Here is a 12,258-nt window from a genome sequence, read left to right as displayed (position 1 = left end):
TCTACAAGCAATATGTGTGTAGTACAAGAAAACCTAGAACAATGGGACTAAGCCTGTTGGGCTTATATTCTAACAGTCCCTTTCAAAAGCTTGTTGTATAAATGGAGACTAAGTTTAGCTTGGAAGCCAATGCACGAAAGCAAACTAGTGGAGAAGGCTAGGTTTAGTGAAGATATCAGCTAACTAATCATGTATAGTGAGGAGACAAATTGTTGCTTAAGTGTTCCCTGAAGCAGATGATGATAAACAAAGTGGCAATCTATCTTAATATATTTGGTACATTCATAAAAGACGTCATTGTTGGGCAATTTGAATAGCACTTAAATTGTCACAGTGAATTGGAGTTACAGTGGAACAGTTAACTCCAAGATCCTGTAGTAGCTAATGTAGCCACAAAAGCTTGGTCATGGTGTCTGCAAGAACACGATATTTTGTTTCACTACTAGATCGAGCCAAAATAATCCATTTCTTGCTTTGCCAAGAGATGAGAGAGTCATAAAAAAGAAAGCAATACCCTATGGTAAACCGTACACCTACAGTCAGTGGCTAATCTTTGGAGCTTCAATGTTTATAAGGTTGTTTTTCGGACAATTGTGACATTGGCGTCTTTATTTTGATTACATGACTTTGTTGGAGATGTTTGGTGTCGAAAACATGGCAATTCATAGCCAGATCTTGTCATCCTTTTGGTGCTAGAGATGGAGACGGTGAGTGGTGGTTGACTATGCTAGAGATTGGGAAATGGTAGTGATGATAAAACTTTTTATTTATGTTTTACTAGCCAATATTTCGCATGAAGTGTGGTGCATTTTGATAAATTTTATAAAAAATTATTTATGACCTATTAATTTCATGAATACTATTATGGTTAGTCACAGACTCGCAGTTAACATTGTCACCTACAAACTTATTGATTCCTAGGTGTTTATCTTGTATGATTTATGCTTTGTAGATTCTATGGTGTTAACTTCTACATTTCTTATGCCACTAAAGTCTCTATCTCCACTATTTCAACATTTATAATTTTTATGTCATTCAAAATAGCTTTTCTTTAGTGTCAGAATTGACATGATAGATAAAATTAAGGCACATTAACATTTTAATTGAATAAAAGTTTGATTTTTAAGATCATAATTATAATAGGATGAAAATTGAAAGAATGATATTTTAATCAATTAACTATAAAAACTGCTATAATTTCATGATATGACAACACAAACAATAATGTCATAGTGACATATTAATATCACGATTTAACCTCCCTAAAAGCAGCCAAAACACTAAAAATACTGCAAATCCCTGCCAACTATATATATGAATCATACGAAAAATCATAAATTTAAATTGATACACAATATGAAAAGGCCAATCTAAACACATTACAATGCCACATCAATAAAAACGTATACATAAAATCTAAACAAAATATTTAAGATGAACATAATATTTTGGAAATTAACATACCTATTAGAAAGGGAACCAAAGATATTGTGAGAGAAATTATATTGGACAAATGTGGACAAATGAGGATTTATATTGGACAAATATGGAGACAAATAATGATATCATGTTATCTAATTTATTGAATCCGACTCTTGCAATTTTGCATTGAAGTTAGTCCTATGTCAGAAATTGAAAAGTTTTCTAAGTTCCTACCTTTCTCATGACTTTTTAGATCTATCCATATTAATCCAAAGCATTCAAAGTTATAAATATATATGAATTTTTTGAATTTTATTAATACATTGAAATAAATGCATCTACAATTACTTAATAGTTTGACATAAATTCTAAATTAGATGAGGTAGAAGTCTAAATTTAAAGAATTTCATACAATGCGTCACTTAGTAGAATCTTATGCTCTCTCACATGAGGTTTTTGGTTTTATATATACTAGTTGCTAACTCGTGCGATGCTCGGGAAATCTATTAACTATGAAAAAAATCAACAATGAATAAAGAATAGACAGACTCATTGAATGGATTTGAAATTTTTTCAAAAAAAAAGAAAGCCTTAAGTGAAGTTTTGTGAATATGATACCTAATGTTTTGTGAAAATGAAGATCAAATTTGATATATTTCATATGCAAATAAATATTTAACCATTTAACGAACCGGATAAAGAAAATGTTCAAAGTTTTTAAGGTCAGACCGAGATCGAATCAAAGTTGAATTTAATGACATCATAATTAATTTAATAATTATTTAAAATATAATAAATATATTAAATTGGTAAAAGTTGAAAATTTGACTAAAATAGTCCAAATAAATATAAAAATCTATCTTTCAAATATATTTTAAATCACAAATTTTAGGTAAATAAAAATATTAAATTCTAAGTAAGCCTATAAAGATATTGAAGTTTGATAGTCTAATAATATGTTAAGTTTTTAACCCATATTATCTTGTTCTCACTTCTTATATGATTTTATTTCCTTAACCAAAGAGTCTCCAGTTAAGTGGGCGGACAATCCAAGGAAGCTACTAAAGAAAAGTAAAAAATATTAACATAAAATGAAAAGTGATCAAGTTCCAAGAATGTGTTGGTAGCACAACATCCATGCAAAGTGCTTCAAACTTTCATTGTTGGCCTTTTATTTTCTTTGGATAAAAAAATTTTAAACTTTCTCTTCATCTTATCTTTGAAAGTTTCAGACTGTGTATAAGGGGAATTTAGGTAACTATTTTAATTTTTCAAACTATCTAGTTAGTAATTAAGGTTTGAAAACTAATATTTTTACTAGCATCTCGAGTCTAAAAGACTCGATTTTTATGGATTGATCATGTCCGATGTGGATTTTTTTACCAGGTGGCGCCTACTTGGAAATCGAGTCTCTAAGACTTGATTTCTAACCTAAAAATTTTAAAAAAAATTTTAAGTCTCATGGACAAGACGAAATGCCCAAAAGCAAATTTAAGAAATCTTAAACACATCAATCCCAATCCCAATCCCAAAGACTCAGATAAGAGGGAGATAAAGAGCTTAGAGGCAGAGAAAGACTCAGATCAGAGGGAGAGAAAGAGCTGGGTCGTGTGGCCTGGGCTCGCGCAGCCTGGGTTGCGCACGGCTGGGCTCGCGTGGTCTAGGCTCACGCGGCATGGGTCGCACGCGGCCTGGGTCTACCTGGGTCGCGCACGGTGGTTTGAAGCCACCCACTCCGATCTCGATCTCTGTTTCTGTTTCTGGTTTTTTTTTTTTCCCCTCTGATGTTCTGGTGTTCCTCTCTAATTTGTTTTTACTTATAAGGGTTAGAAATCGAGTCTTAGAGACTCGATTTCTATATAACCATGTGGAAAAATATGCCATATCGGAAGTAATTAGAGCATAGAAATTGAGTCTTTGATGCTCGATTTATAGACCAAAATATTTATAGGCCAAAATCAAGTCTAAAAGACTCGAAATGCTAGTAAATAATATAATTTTGTAACTAGAACTACTAACTAAATAGTTGGGAAATTATGGCTAATTACCCATTTCATTCCCGTGTATAATCAAATTATCAGCGGCTAAAACTTAAGTTTCCTCTACTGTGCCTGTGAGTTTCTGTTCTTTGTTTTCCATTTTACCTCCCCTGTTTTTTTTTTTTTTTTTTTTTTTTTTTTAATTTAATGCTGAAAACATATAACAGAACTAATTTAACTTTAAATTTGTGAAGGAAAAAAATTCAGAGAAAGAATTATCCGTCAGAGTCATTGTTAACCAAAAAGTTAGAGGGAACTCTTTTTAGTCGACTTCGTATGCCTTCTTCTTCTACTTATTTTTCTGGAAAAATAAAAAACCAAAAAGGTCGTTTTACTGGGAAGTAGTTCTCTTTTTCCTTGATCAGAATGTCTGGAAACAAAGATTGAAACAGGTCTTTAAGTTTAGAATGATATGTGATCCTTCCAACCGGTAAGAATCTGGGCTTGGATTGTCTTACGGCTTGATGCAGTTGGCAAACAGATTTCTCAGATTTCTCTCTCTCCAGATTTCTTAGTTTTTTCTCTTTCTTCGCTCTTTGCGACTCTCCCTCTGTTTCTCAGATTCTCTCAGATTTTCACTGGGAATGCGGCGTTTGGGTTTGTGTTTTTATAAAGAAGATTGATACGAAGACTCTCAAACGGTGTACTGTGCAGTTTTTTTAAGATTAAATTGTATACGTGGTAGTATTTTTATCATCATTTTTCTTAACATGGTAGCATCTTTTTAAAGGTTTCTGCTATTATATATAGATTTGGATGATGATTGTGAGATGGGTGATTAATCAATTAGATTGAACTCATTGGCAATATATGAGGACCAATAGACATTGCTGACATCCTCCTTCCAATATATGAAATAATTTCTCTCCTCATGTAATCTCGGATTGAGATTAGACCTTGAAATTTGCATTATATGACACAGCATTTCTCTTTTGACTTTTTTAACGTGCTAAGTTTCATCCATTTCTCACAGAAATCTAGGAAAAACTTACATGAGAGGTAAACTGTCGCCATCCATTGGCAACCTAAAGCAAATACAAAACCTGTAAGTACATCTGGATTTTTATTTGAAACTCATAGGACATAGTACATATAATATTTCTTAACTAACTTTCTTTCTTTCTTTCCCCCCTTGATGCTTAATAAATTAGGAACCTTGGGGATAATGCATTATCAGGGGAGCTTCCGAAGGAACTTGGAAATCTTACTGATTTAAGACGATTGTAAGTTTCCCTATATATATATATATATATATATATATACACAATCATAATAGTTGCGAAGAAGACCCACAAATATTGTAATCTAGTAGTGCTGACCCTGATGCGAGTGTATATCAATTCTGTTGCTTTCCGCATTTCATACGATCCTCGATGATCTGAATGAGAATCAATTTCTTGGTTTATTTATTTTTATCAGACAACTTCTAGGTTTCATAATGTAATTATTTTTTTACTTGTTGATTTTCTAGGTTTTTGGGGCCAAACAACTTCACTGGTTCTCTACCAGCTGAACTTGGGAATTTAATGAAATTAGACTTAATGTAAGATCTCTGCCATTGTCCCTTATTTTTTATTTAAATTGATGAGTTACAGACGAAAAAATGGATTTTGAACTCAACTTCAACCTCTATCTCATTATAATGCTAGACTTACATTTTCAGTACTGTTAGTGCTGCAAATCTATTCAGTTGTATTTTACTATTACTGACATGGTTTATTGTGGGTTTCTTGTGATTGGTGTATGATAAAAACGATGCCAATGATAAACCGCCAAGTGAAAATGATATTACTGAAACCACTACAAATTATGTTAGCAATATATTGTAAAAGTTATTATGTTCCTTACATCAGTTTCTTAGCCATATGGTATAGTAAATTAGTAACCACAAGAGTGATTTGTGGATATTATACTGCTATTGCAAAGAATTGATGCCAAACAATCACATTTTTTAGATATTTAGTTCGAGCATACATACCATGAGAATTTTTTAACATTGTTCTCTTGAATAGTTTATAAGAAAGCACAAGAATCTTGAAGAAGAAACAAAGTGCAAGAGAGAGAATTAAAGTTGAAGAAAATATTGATTTCAACTGAATGAATGAATCTGTACAATCTTTGTGACTAAATACAAAAACAGAGCCAAGAAAAATATCCCAAATTATACGGGGACAATTATAGCACGTGTGATAGTTAGTTACTCCACGTGTGAACATCTCCTACTTAAATATATTATAAACTACATGTAGCTTTAGACACTAAAAACACAGAACTACAACAATTATACTACACTGGTGTCGTTTACTCTAAAAGTTCATTTCTTCGTTTCTTTCTTCTTTTGCTTTATCTCTTTTCTTTCTTTCTGATGTGAGTTACAATCTTGATACTCCCCCTCAAGATGAGAAACTGGATTGTGAATGTTCACAATACTCATCTTGGTAAGTAATGCTTTCAATTGTTGACCACTAAGAGCCTTTGTGAGAAGATCAGCTAGCTATGAATGAGTAGGAGTGAAAAACAATCAAATGACTTTATCTTGAACCTTATCTCTAACCAAGTGGCAATCTATTTCTATATGCTTGGTTCTCTCATGAAACACAGGGTTCTCACCAATATATTAATGGCTGCTTGATTATCACAGAAAAGCATAGTAGGTTTTGGATGAAATACTTCTAAATCCTTTAACAAGGCCAGAATCCAAGTTATTTCACATGTAGTCACTGCCATGGCTCTATACTCTGCCTCAGCAAAGGATCTAGAGACTATAGATTGCTTCTTGGTCTTCCATGAAATTAGAGTCTTCTAAGAAAATGCAAAATCAAGTGGTGGATCTTCTAGTGTCAATACAAGATGCCCAGTCTGCATCTGTGTATGCCTTTAAGTGCAAATCTGACTTGGATGACAAAAGAATACCCTGACCAGGACTTCCTTTAAGATATTGCAACACTTTATAGGCTGCATCCAGATGAGGTTTTCGTGGCTTGGACATAAATTGACTTAGTTTTTTGTACTAAGTAAGCAATGTGTGGTCTGGTTATAGTGAGATACAACAATCTCCCTACTAATCTCCTATAAACACCAAGATCAGGTAGTAACTCCCCACAAAACTTGCTTAACTTCAAATTTTGTTCCATAGGAACTTTGCTAGGTTTGCAACTTGTCATCCCAGCATCTTTAAGTATCTCCAAGGCATATTTTCTTCGGCACAAAGAAATGCCTTGTTCTGATCTGGCCACTTCAAGACCAAGGAAAAATTTCAGGTTTCCAAGATCTTTCAGCTTGAATTCTTGATCCAAAAACACCTTAAGTTCTTCAACAGCATGAACATCAAGGATGTCATCAACATACACCAATAGAGCTATAAAGGACTGATTAAACTTCTTGGTAAACAGAGAGTAATTTGACTTAGATTGTTTGAACCCACACTTCAAAATGGTAGATGAAAACTTGGAGTATCATTGTCTTGAGGCCTGCTTAAGACCATACAATGACTTATTGAGCTTACACACCAAATGCTCCCTCTTCCTATGAAAATCCTGAGGTAGGTGCATGTAAACTTCCTCATGGAGATCACCATGGAGGAAAGCATTGTTTACATCAAGTTGAATAAGGTGCCAACCCCTCACAGCAGCAATGGCAAGTAAAGTCTTCACTGAAGTCATCTTTGCCACAGGAGAAAAGGTGTCTGTGAAGTCTAAACCCTCTTGTTGGGTGAATTCTTTGGCCACAAGTCTTGCTTTGTACCTCTCCACTGTCCCATTAGCCATATACTTGATCCTATATACCCATTTGCACCCAATTGCCTTTTTGTGAGAAGGTAGGGAAGTGAGAGTCCAAGTCTAATTAGATTCCAATGTTGCAATCTCATTAGCCATAGCATGCTGCCACTTAGGATCTTTGACAGCCTTAGAATAAGATTTGGGCTTAGAAATAGCAGTGATTAGGGAACACAAATGGGCATAAGAGGATGACAGACTAGAAGAATTAACATAATCAGATAAAGGATATTTAGTGCCTGACATGGAGGAGGTGGAACCAAACTTGATGGCTAGATTGGAATGATCAAACTAAGCATGAACAACATTACTGCATTTATAATCTTGCAAATAAGCAGGAGCTTTATTGATTCTTGTAGATTTCCTTAAGGATGGAATGGAAGCAAGAATAGAAATAGGAATTGAATTAGGAAGGGAAACAGGAATGGAAGCAGGTGTGGAATCAGGAATGGGAGCAAGTATGGGGTCTGCAGAATTAGTAGGAATAGGATCAAGGGAAGGTGTAGGTGTAGGTGTAGAATTGGATAAATTTGAAGTAGTGGGAGGTAAGTCAGAATTAGACAAAACAGATGTAGAATCAGGATGACTATGTGGATCAATAATAGGAGTGGTGACAGGAGTAATAGGATGTGAAACAGAAGGTAAAGGGTTAGTGTAAAGGTCTAGGGAAGGAAAAATATGAGGCAAAGTGATGGTAGAATGAGGTGAAGAAGAATATGTGGAAGATATAAAAGGAAAGACAGTCTTATGAAAAAGAACATCCCTAGAAACAAAAATTTTCTTGGTAGCTAAATCATGCACCTTGAAACCTTTAACCCCATAAGGATAGCCTAGAAAAGCACATGGTAAAGATCTAGGGTCAAATTTAGACCAATTGTGAGACAAAGTAGAGACAAAACAAAGGCATCCAAACACCTTTAGATGATCATAGGAAGGAATTTTGTTGTAAAGCTTCTCAAAAGGTGTTTTGTTGCCTTGAGTGGAAGAAGGTAATCTATTTATAATGTACACAGCAATTAAAACACACTCACCCCAAAAGGTAAGAGGCATACATATTTGACTGAAACTTTAAAGCTCTTGCAATGCTCAATATGTGTTGGTGTTTCCTCTCCACAACTGAATTTTGTTGTGGAGTGGCTACAACTGAATGGTGATGTAGAATTCCATGATTAGCATAAAATTCTGTTAGAATAAACTCTTGAGCATTGTCAATCCTAATAGCCTTGATTTTTGTGTTAAACTGTGTGGATACCATGTTGAAAAAGGAAATTAACAAGAGTCTGGATTCTGATTTAGTTTTCATAAGGTACACCCATGTCGATCTAGTGGCATCATCAACAATGGTAAGAAAATATCTAAAACCATCATGAGTGGACTTAGCAAGAGGGCCCCATACATCACAATGAATAAGATCAAAAAGGAGTTGCAGACAAATGATTTAAGAAAGGAAAGGGTAAACGTTTCTGTTTTGCAATGGGCAAAGAGTACAATTTTTATTGCTATGAACACTGCTTACATCAGGAATACAATCATGTAAAACATGAAGTTTGGCATTTGAAGCATGTCCTAGTCTAAGATGCCAAAGATATGGCTTCGTTATGACAGGAGCATCAGAAACATTATTAACAAAAGTACCAAAAACAGAATCTAGAATGGAAGATGCTGCAGAATTAGATTTGCAAGAAGTTGTAGATAGCAAGTTGAGGTAGTTATGTAGTTTACCCACTCCAATTGTTTTCAACAAGAAAGGTCCTGTATAAAACACAGATTGGACAAGAAAATGAAACAACAGGATAATCTTTTTGTCAATTGACTCACAAAGATCAAATTGAAAGTGAAAGCAGGAACACATAACACATTTTCAAGGACTAGACTAGCTGTGACTTGAATGGTGCCAATGTGTGTGACAACAACTCTTTCACCATTCGGTAGTTGAACAAAGGATGAGACAGAACTAGTGATTTTAGTGAATAATTTGACAGAATGGACAATATGATATGTTGCTCCAGTGTCAAGAACCCAAGTTTGCTTACCAAAAATTGTTTTATTGGTTGGATTTGTGGCAAAAATGGAATGTTGCATATTCAAGCAAACAGAATCTTGAAAAGAGGCACAAAGATTACCTGAAATAGCAGAATTGGCTGTGGCAATAGCATCATTGGAATTACCAGAAGTGGATGCATGAGAGTTCAGTAGAGAAAGCAACTGTTGATACTGCTTTGAAGTAAAAGGAAAGGGATTATTCTGATGCACAAATTCAGATTGACCTTGATCATCATCAACCATAACCTGATTGGCCTTGGCAATCCTTCCTTTTTGCTTGTAACCTGGAGCAAATCCAACAAGCTTGTAACATTTCTCCATGATGTGACCAAGCTTTCCACAGTGGCTGCACACAGGTCTTCCTTTGCCAACATTGCCCGTGAAATTCTTGCCATTACTGTTGTTTGAAGAAGAACCTTGATTGAAAGCTTAGTTCTTAATAGCAAGTGCAGCTGATTCAACAGAAGGAGTACCATTAAAGGTTGAAAACCTTTGCCTTTCTTCCTGGATCACCAACGAGAAAGCCTTATCTATTGATGGAATAGGCTCCATCATAAGGATTTGACTCTTGACTTGTGAATAGTAATCATTCAATCCGTTGAGAAACTGCACGATTGAATCTTGATGATAAAGATGTGCAATCTTATCATTTACTCCACAAGTGCATTTGCCACATGAACAGCTTGGCAAAGGCCTGAGATTCAACAATTGGTCCCAAGCAGCTTGAAGATCAGTGAAAAAGGTTGTCACTGTAGAATCTCCTTGCATTATAGTGGAGATCTGCTTCTGGAGTTAAGAAATTCTTGGTCCATTGGCTTGTTGGAAGCAATTCTTTAGTGCATTCCGCATTGCAAGAGCTGTGTCTCTGTAAATGACACTAGCTTTGATGTGAGGTGAAACAGAATTCAAGTTCCAAGATGAGATCATTGAATTGCATTTTGACCAAGCTTGCTTCTCGAGAAGTGTAACTGCCATTGAAGCAGTGATGGAGCCATCAACAAAACCAAGTTTACTCTTAGCATCCAAAGCCATTACCATTGCTCTAGCCCAGGTTGGATAATTATCCTCAGTCAAGTGTTGAGCAACGAGGATCGCACTAGGAGATTCACCATGATGTAGAAAGAATAGACTGCAAGGATCTTCCATTGGAGAAAGCTTGCCATGTGAAGAAGTAGATGAGGTAGTTTCAGTGTTTGACGCCATTGATAAAGGCTCAAGCTTTGATACCATAAAAGAAAGCACAAGAATCTTGAAGAAGAAACAAAGTGCTAGAGAGAGAATTGAAGTTGAAGAAAATATTGATTTCAACTGAATGAATGAATTTGTACAATCTCTGTGACTAAATACAAAAATAGAGCCAAGAAAAATATCCCAAATTATATAGGGACAGTTATAGCACGTGTGATAGTTAGTTACTCCACGTGTGAACATCTCCTACTTAAATATATTATAAATTACATGTAGCTTTAGACACTAAAAACACAGAACTACAACAATTATACAACACTGGTGTCATTTAGTCTGAAAGTTCATTTCTTCGTTTCTTTCTTCTTTGCTTTATCTCTTTTCTTTCTTTCTGATGTGAGTTACAATCTTGATATAGTTAGCAAATTAAATGAGAGTTGAATAATGGCTTGAGAGTTGCGACTTGTCTTTCAGTTGTTGAATTATTTAATTATTGTCAGTAAATTTACATGTACATTGTTTACCTTGACAGATACATTGATAGTTGTGGATTTCGCGGGGAGATTCCTTCAACATTTTCCAATTTAAAAAACCTTCAGTTTGTGTAAGAACTAGCTCACAACTTTTCTCCATCGAAAACTTTCTAAAATCTAGATAATGGTAAATATTATTTTTTTAAAAAAATTAAATCAAATTATACCTTGTAAGTTTGGATAAATTCTCATTTTCGCCTCTAATATATATATTTTTAAATATTCATCCTTTAAGTTTGTTTTAGTTGTCAGGAAAGTTCTTTTGTCCATTTTCATTAGAAACATTGAATATTATATTAAAAAAATTTTAAATACTAAATTTTAGTCAAAGCTGTTAAAAATATATATTAAAAGATTACTAAAATTCATTTTAATTAAAGAGTAGTAAATACAATGCACTATTGCAATCATAGTTGCCATTATTGTATGATACATGATACGACAATGGCAACTATGATTGTATTGGATGAGAAAGGAAGAAGGGAGATTATATTGCAGCAATCAACTCGTTAAGACGGATGGTATTTGGAGTGGTGGATGGTGTTTGGCGTGGTGGAGAGACCATAGGTCAAAGGAGTAAGTCTAGGTCATAGAAGGATTGGGAGAGAGTAGCAAACCCCATGTCAACGCATGGTCGGGTCAATACATTATGAGGTCTAGGACGATTAAATTTAGCAGCTTTTTTAATATATTATTTAATCAAATATATATGTTTTAAAATCGTGTTCATTTTTTTAGAAGCAAAATTACTAATATATTTTTTCTATTTAGATTTTATTAATCTCTTTTACAAGTTGTAAGAAAGATTTTCAATGATTATTCGAAACATTCATAACAAACTCATTACATCCTTTTAACAGTTAAGGATTTCAATAGTGTTAGATTTCTATTAGCTCAATATTTTAGAGGTTTGCTTGGAGATAGAGAAAAAAAAAAATATGATACCCATATATACATATATATATATATATATATATATTTTTCATTCAAAAAAATCAGTAATCATTCTATAATGATAGGATTTTGTTTTGTATTTTTTTTTTTTTAACAAAAATTTTGCGGCCTTTTGTCTATTTAATGGACATATTAAAACCTTTAAAATTTTGGAACAAGCGGGGGTCTAACTGGCTTAGGTCTTAAGTCGGCCTGGTCAAAGTTGTTTTGCAGTGCATATGATTTTCTTTGACGACAATTACAAGAGAGAGACGTGTCGGTAAAGTGCCATTAAAAAATGTAATAATTTTTGTAATATTAAAAATT

At 34.0% G+C, this 12,258-nt stretch overlaps 1 protein-coding gene across 3 annotated transcripts in view; it reads left to right on the top strand.

Moving 5' to 3' along the window:
- The window catches only part of LOC115986869 (probable LRR receptor-like serine/threonine-protein kinase At1g56140), a 71,856-nt gene that overhangs the window by 18,936 nt on the left and 40,662 nt on the right, over positions 1-12,258 (top strand). For 2 of the 3 annotated variants that reach the window (XM_031110226.1, XM_031110225.1), the window contains exons 4-7: positions 4,435-4,506; positions 4,613-4,684; positions 4,933-5,004; positions 10,998-11,069. In XM_031110226.1, the coding sequence (XP_030966086.1) occupies positions 4,435-4,506; positions 4,613-4,684; positions 4,933-5,004; positions 10,998-11,069 (288 nt within the window). The remainder of the gene's footprint in view (positions 1-4,434; positions 4,507-4,612; positions 4,685-4,932; positions 5,005-10,997; positions 11,070-12,258) is intronic. The other variant, XM_031110227.1, reaches the window with a different exon arrangement.

The sequence above is a fragment of the Quercus lobata genome, chromosome 4, assembly GCF_001633185.2.
Source record: "Quercus lobata isolate SW786 chromosome 4, ValleyOak3.0 Primary Assembly, whole genome shotgun sequence".
Classification (NCBI taxonomy): domain Eukaryota; kingdom Viridiplantae; phylum Streptophyta; class Magnoliopsida; order Fagales; family Fagaceae; genus Quercus; species Quercus lobata.
The sequence above is the reverse complement of the archived record's forward strand: the minus strand, read 5'-3'. Positions and strand labels throughout refer to the sequence as shown.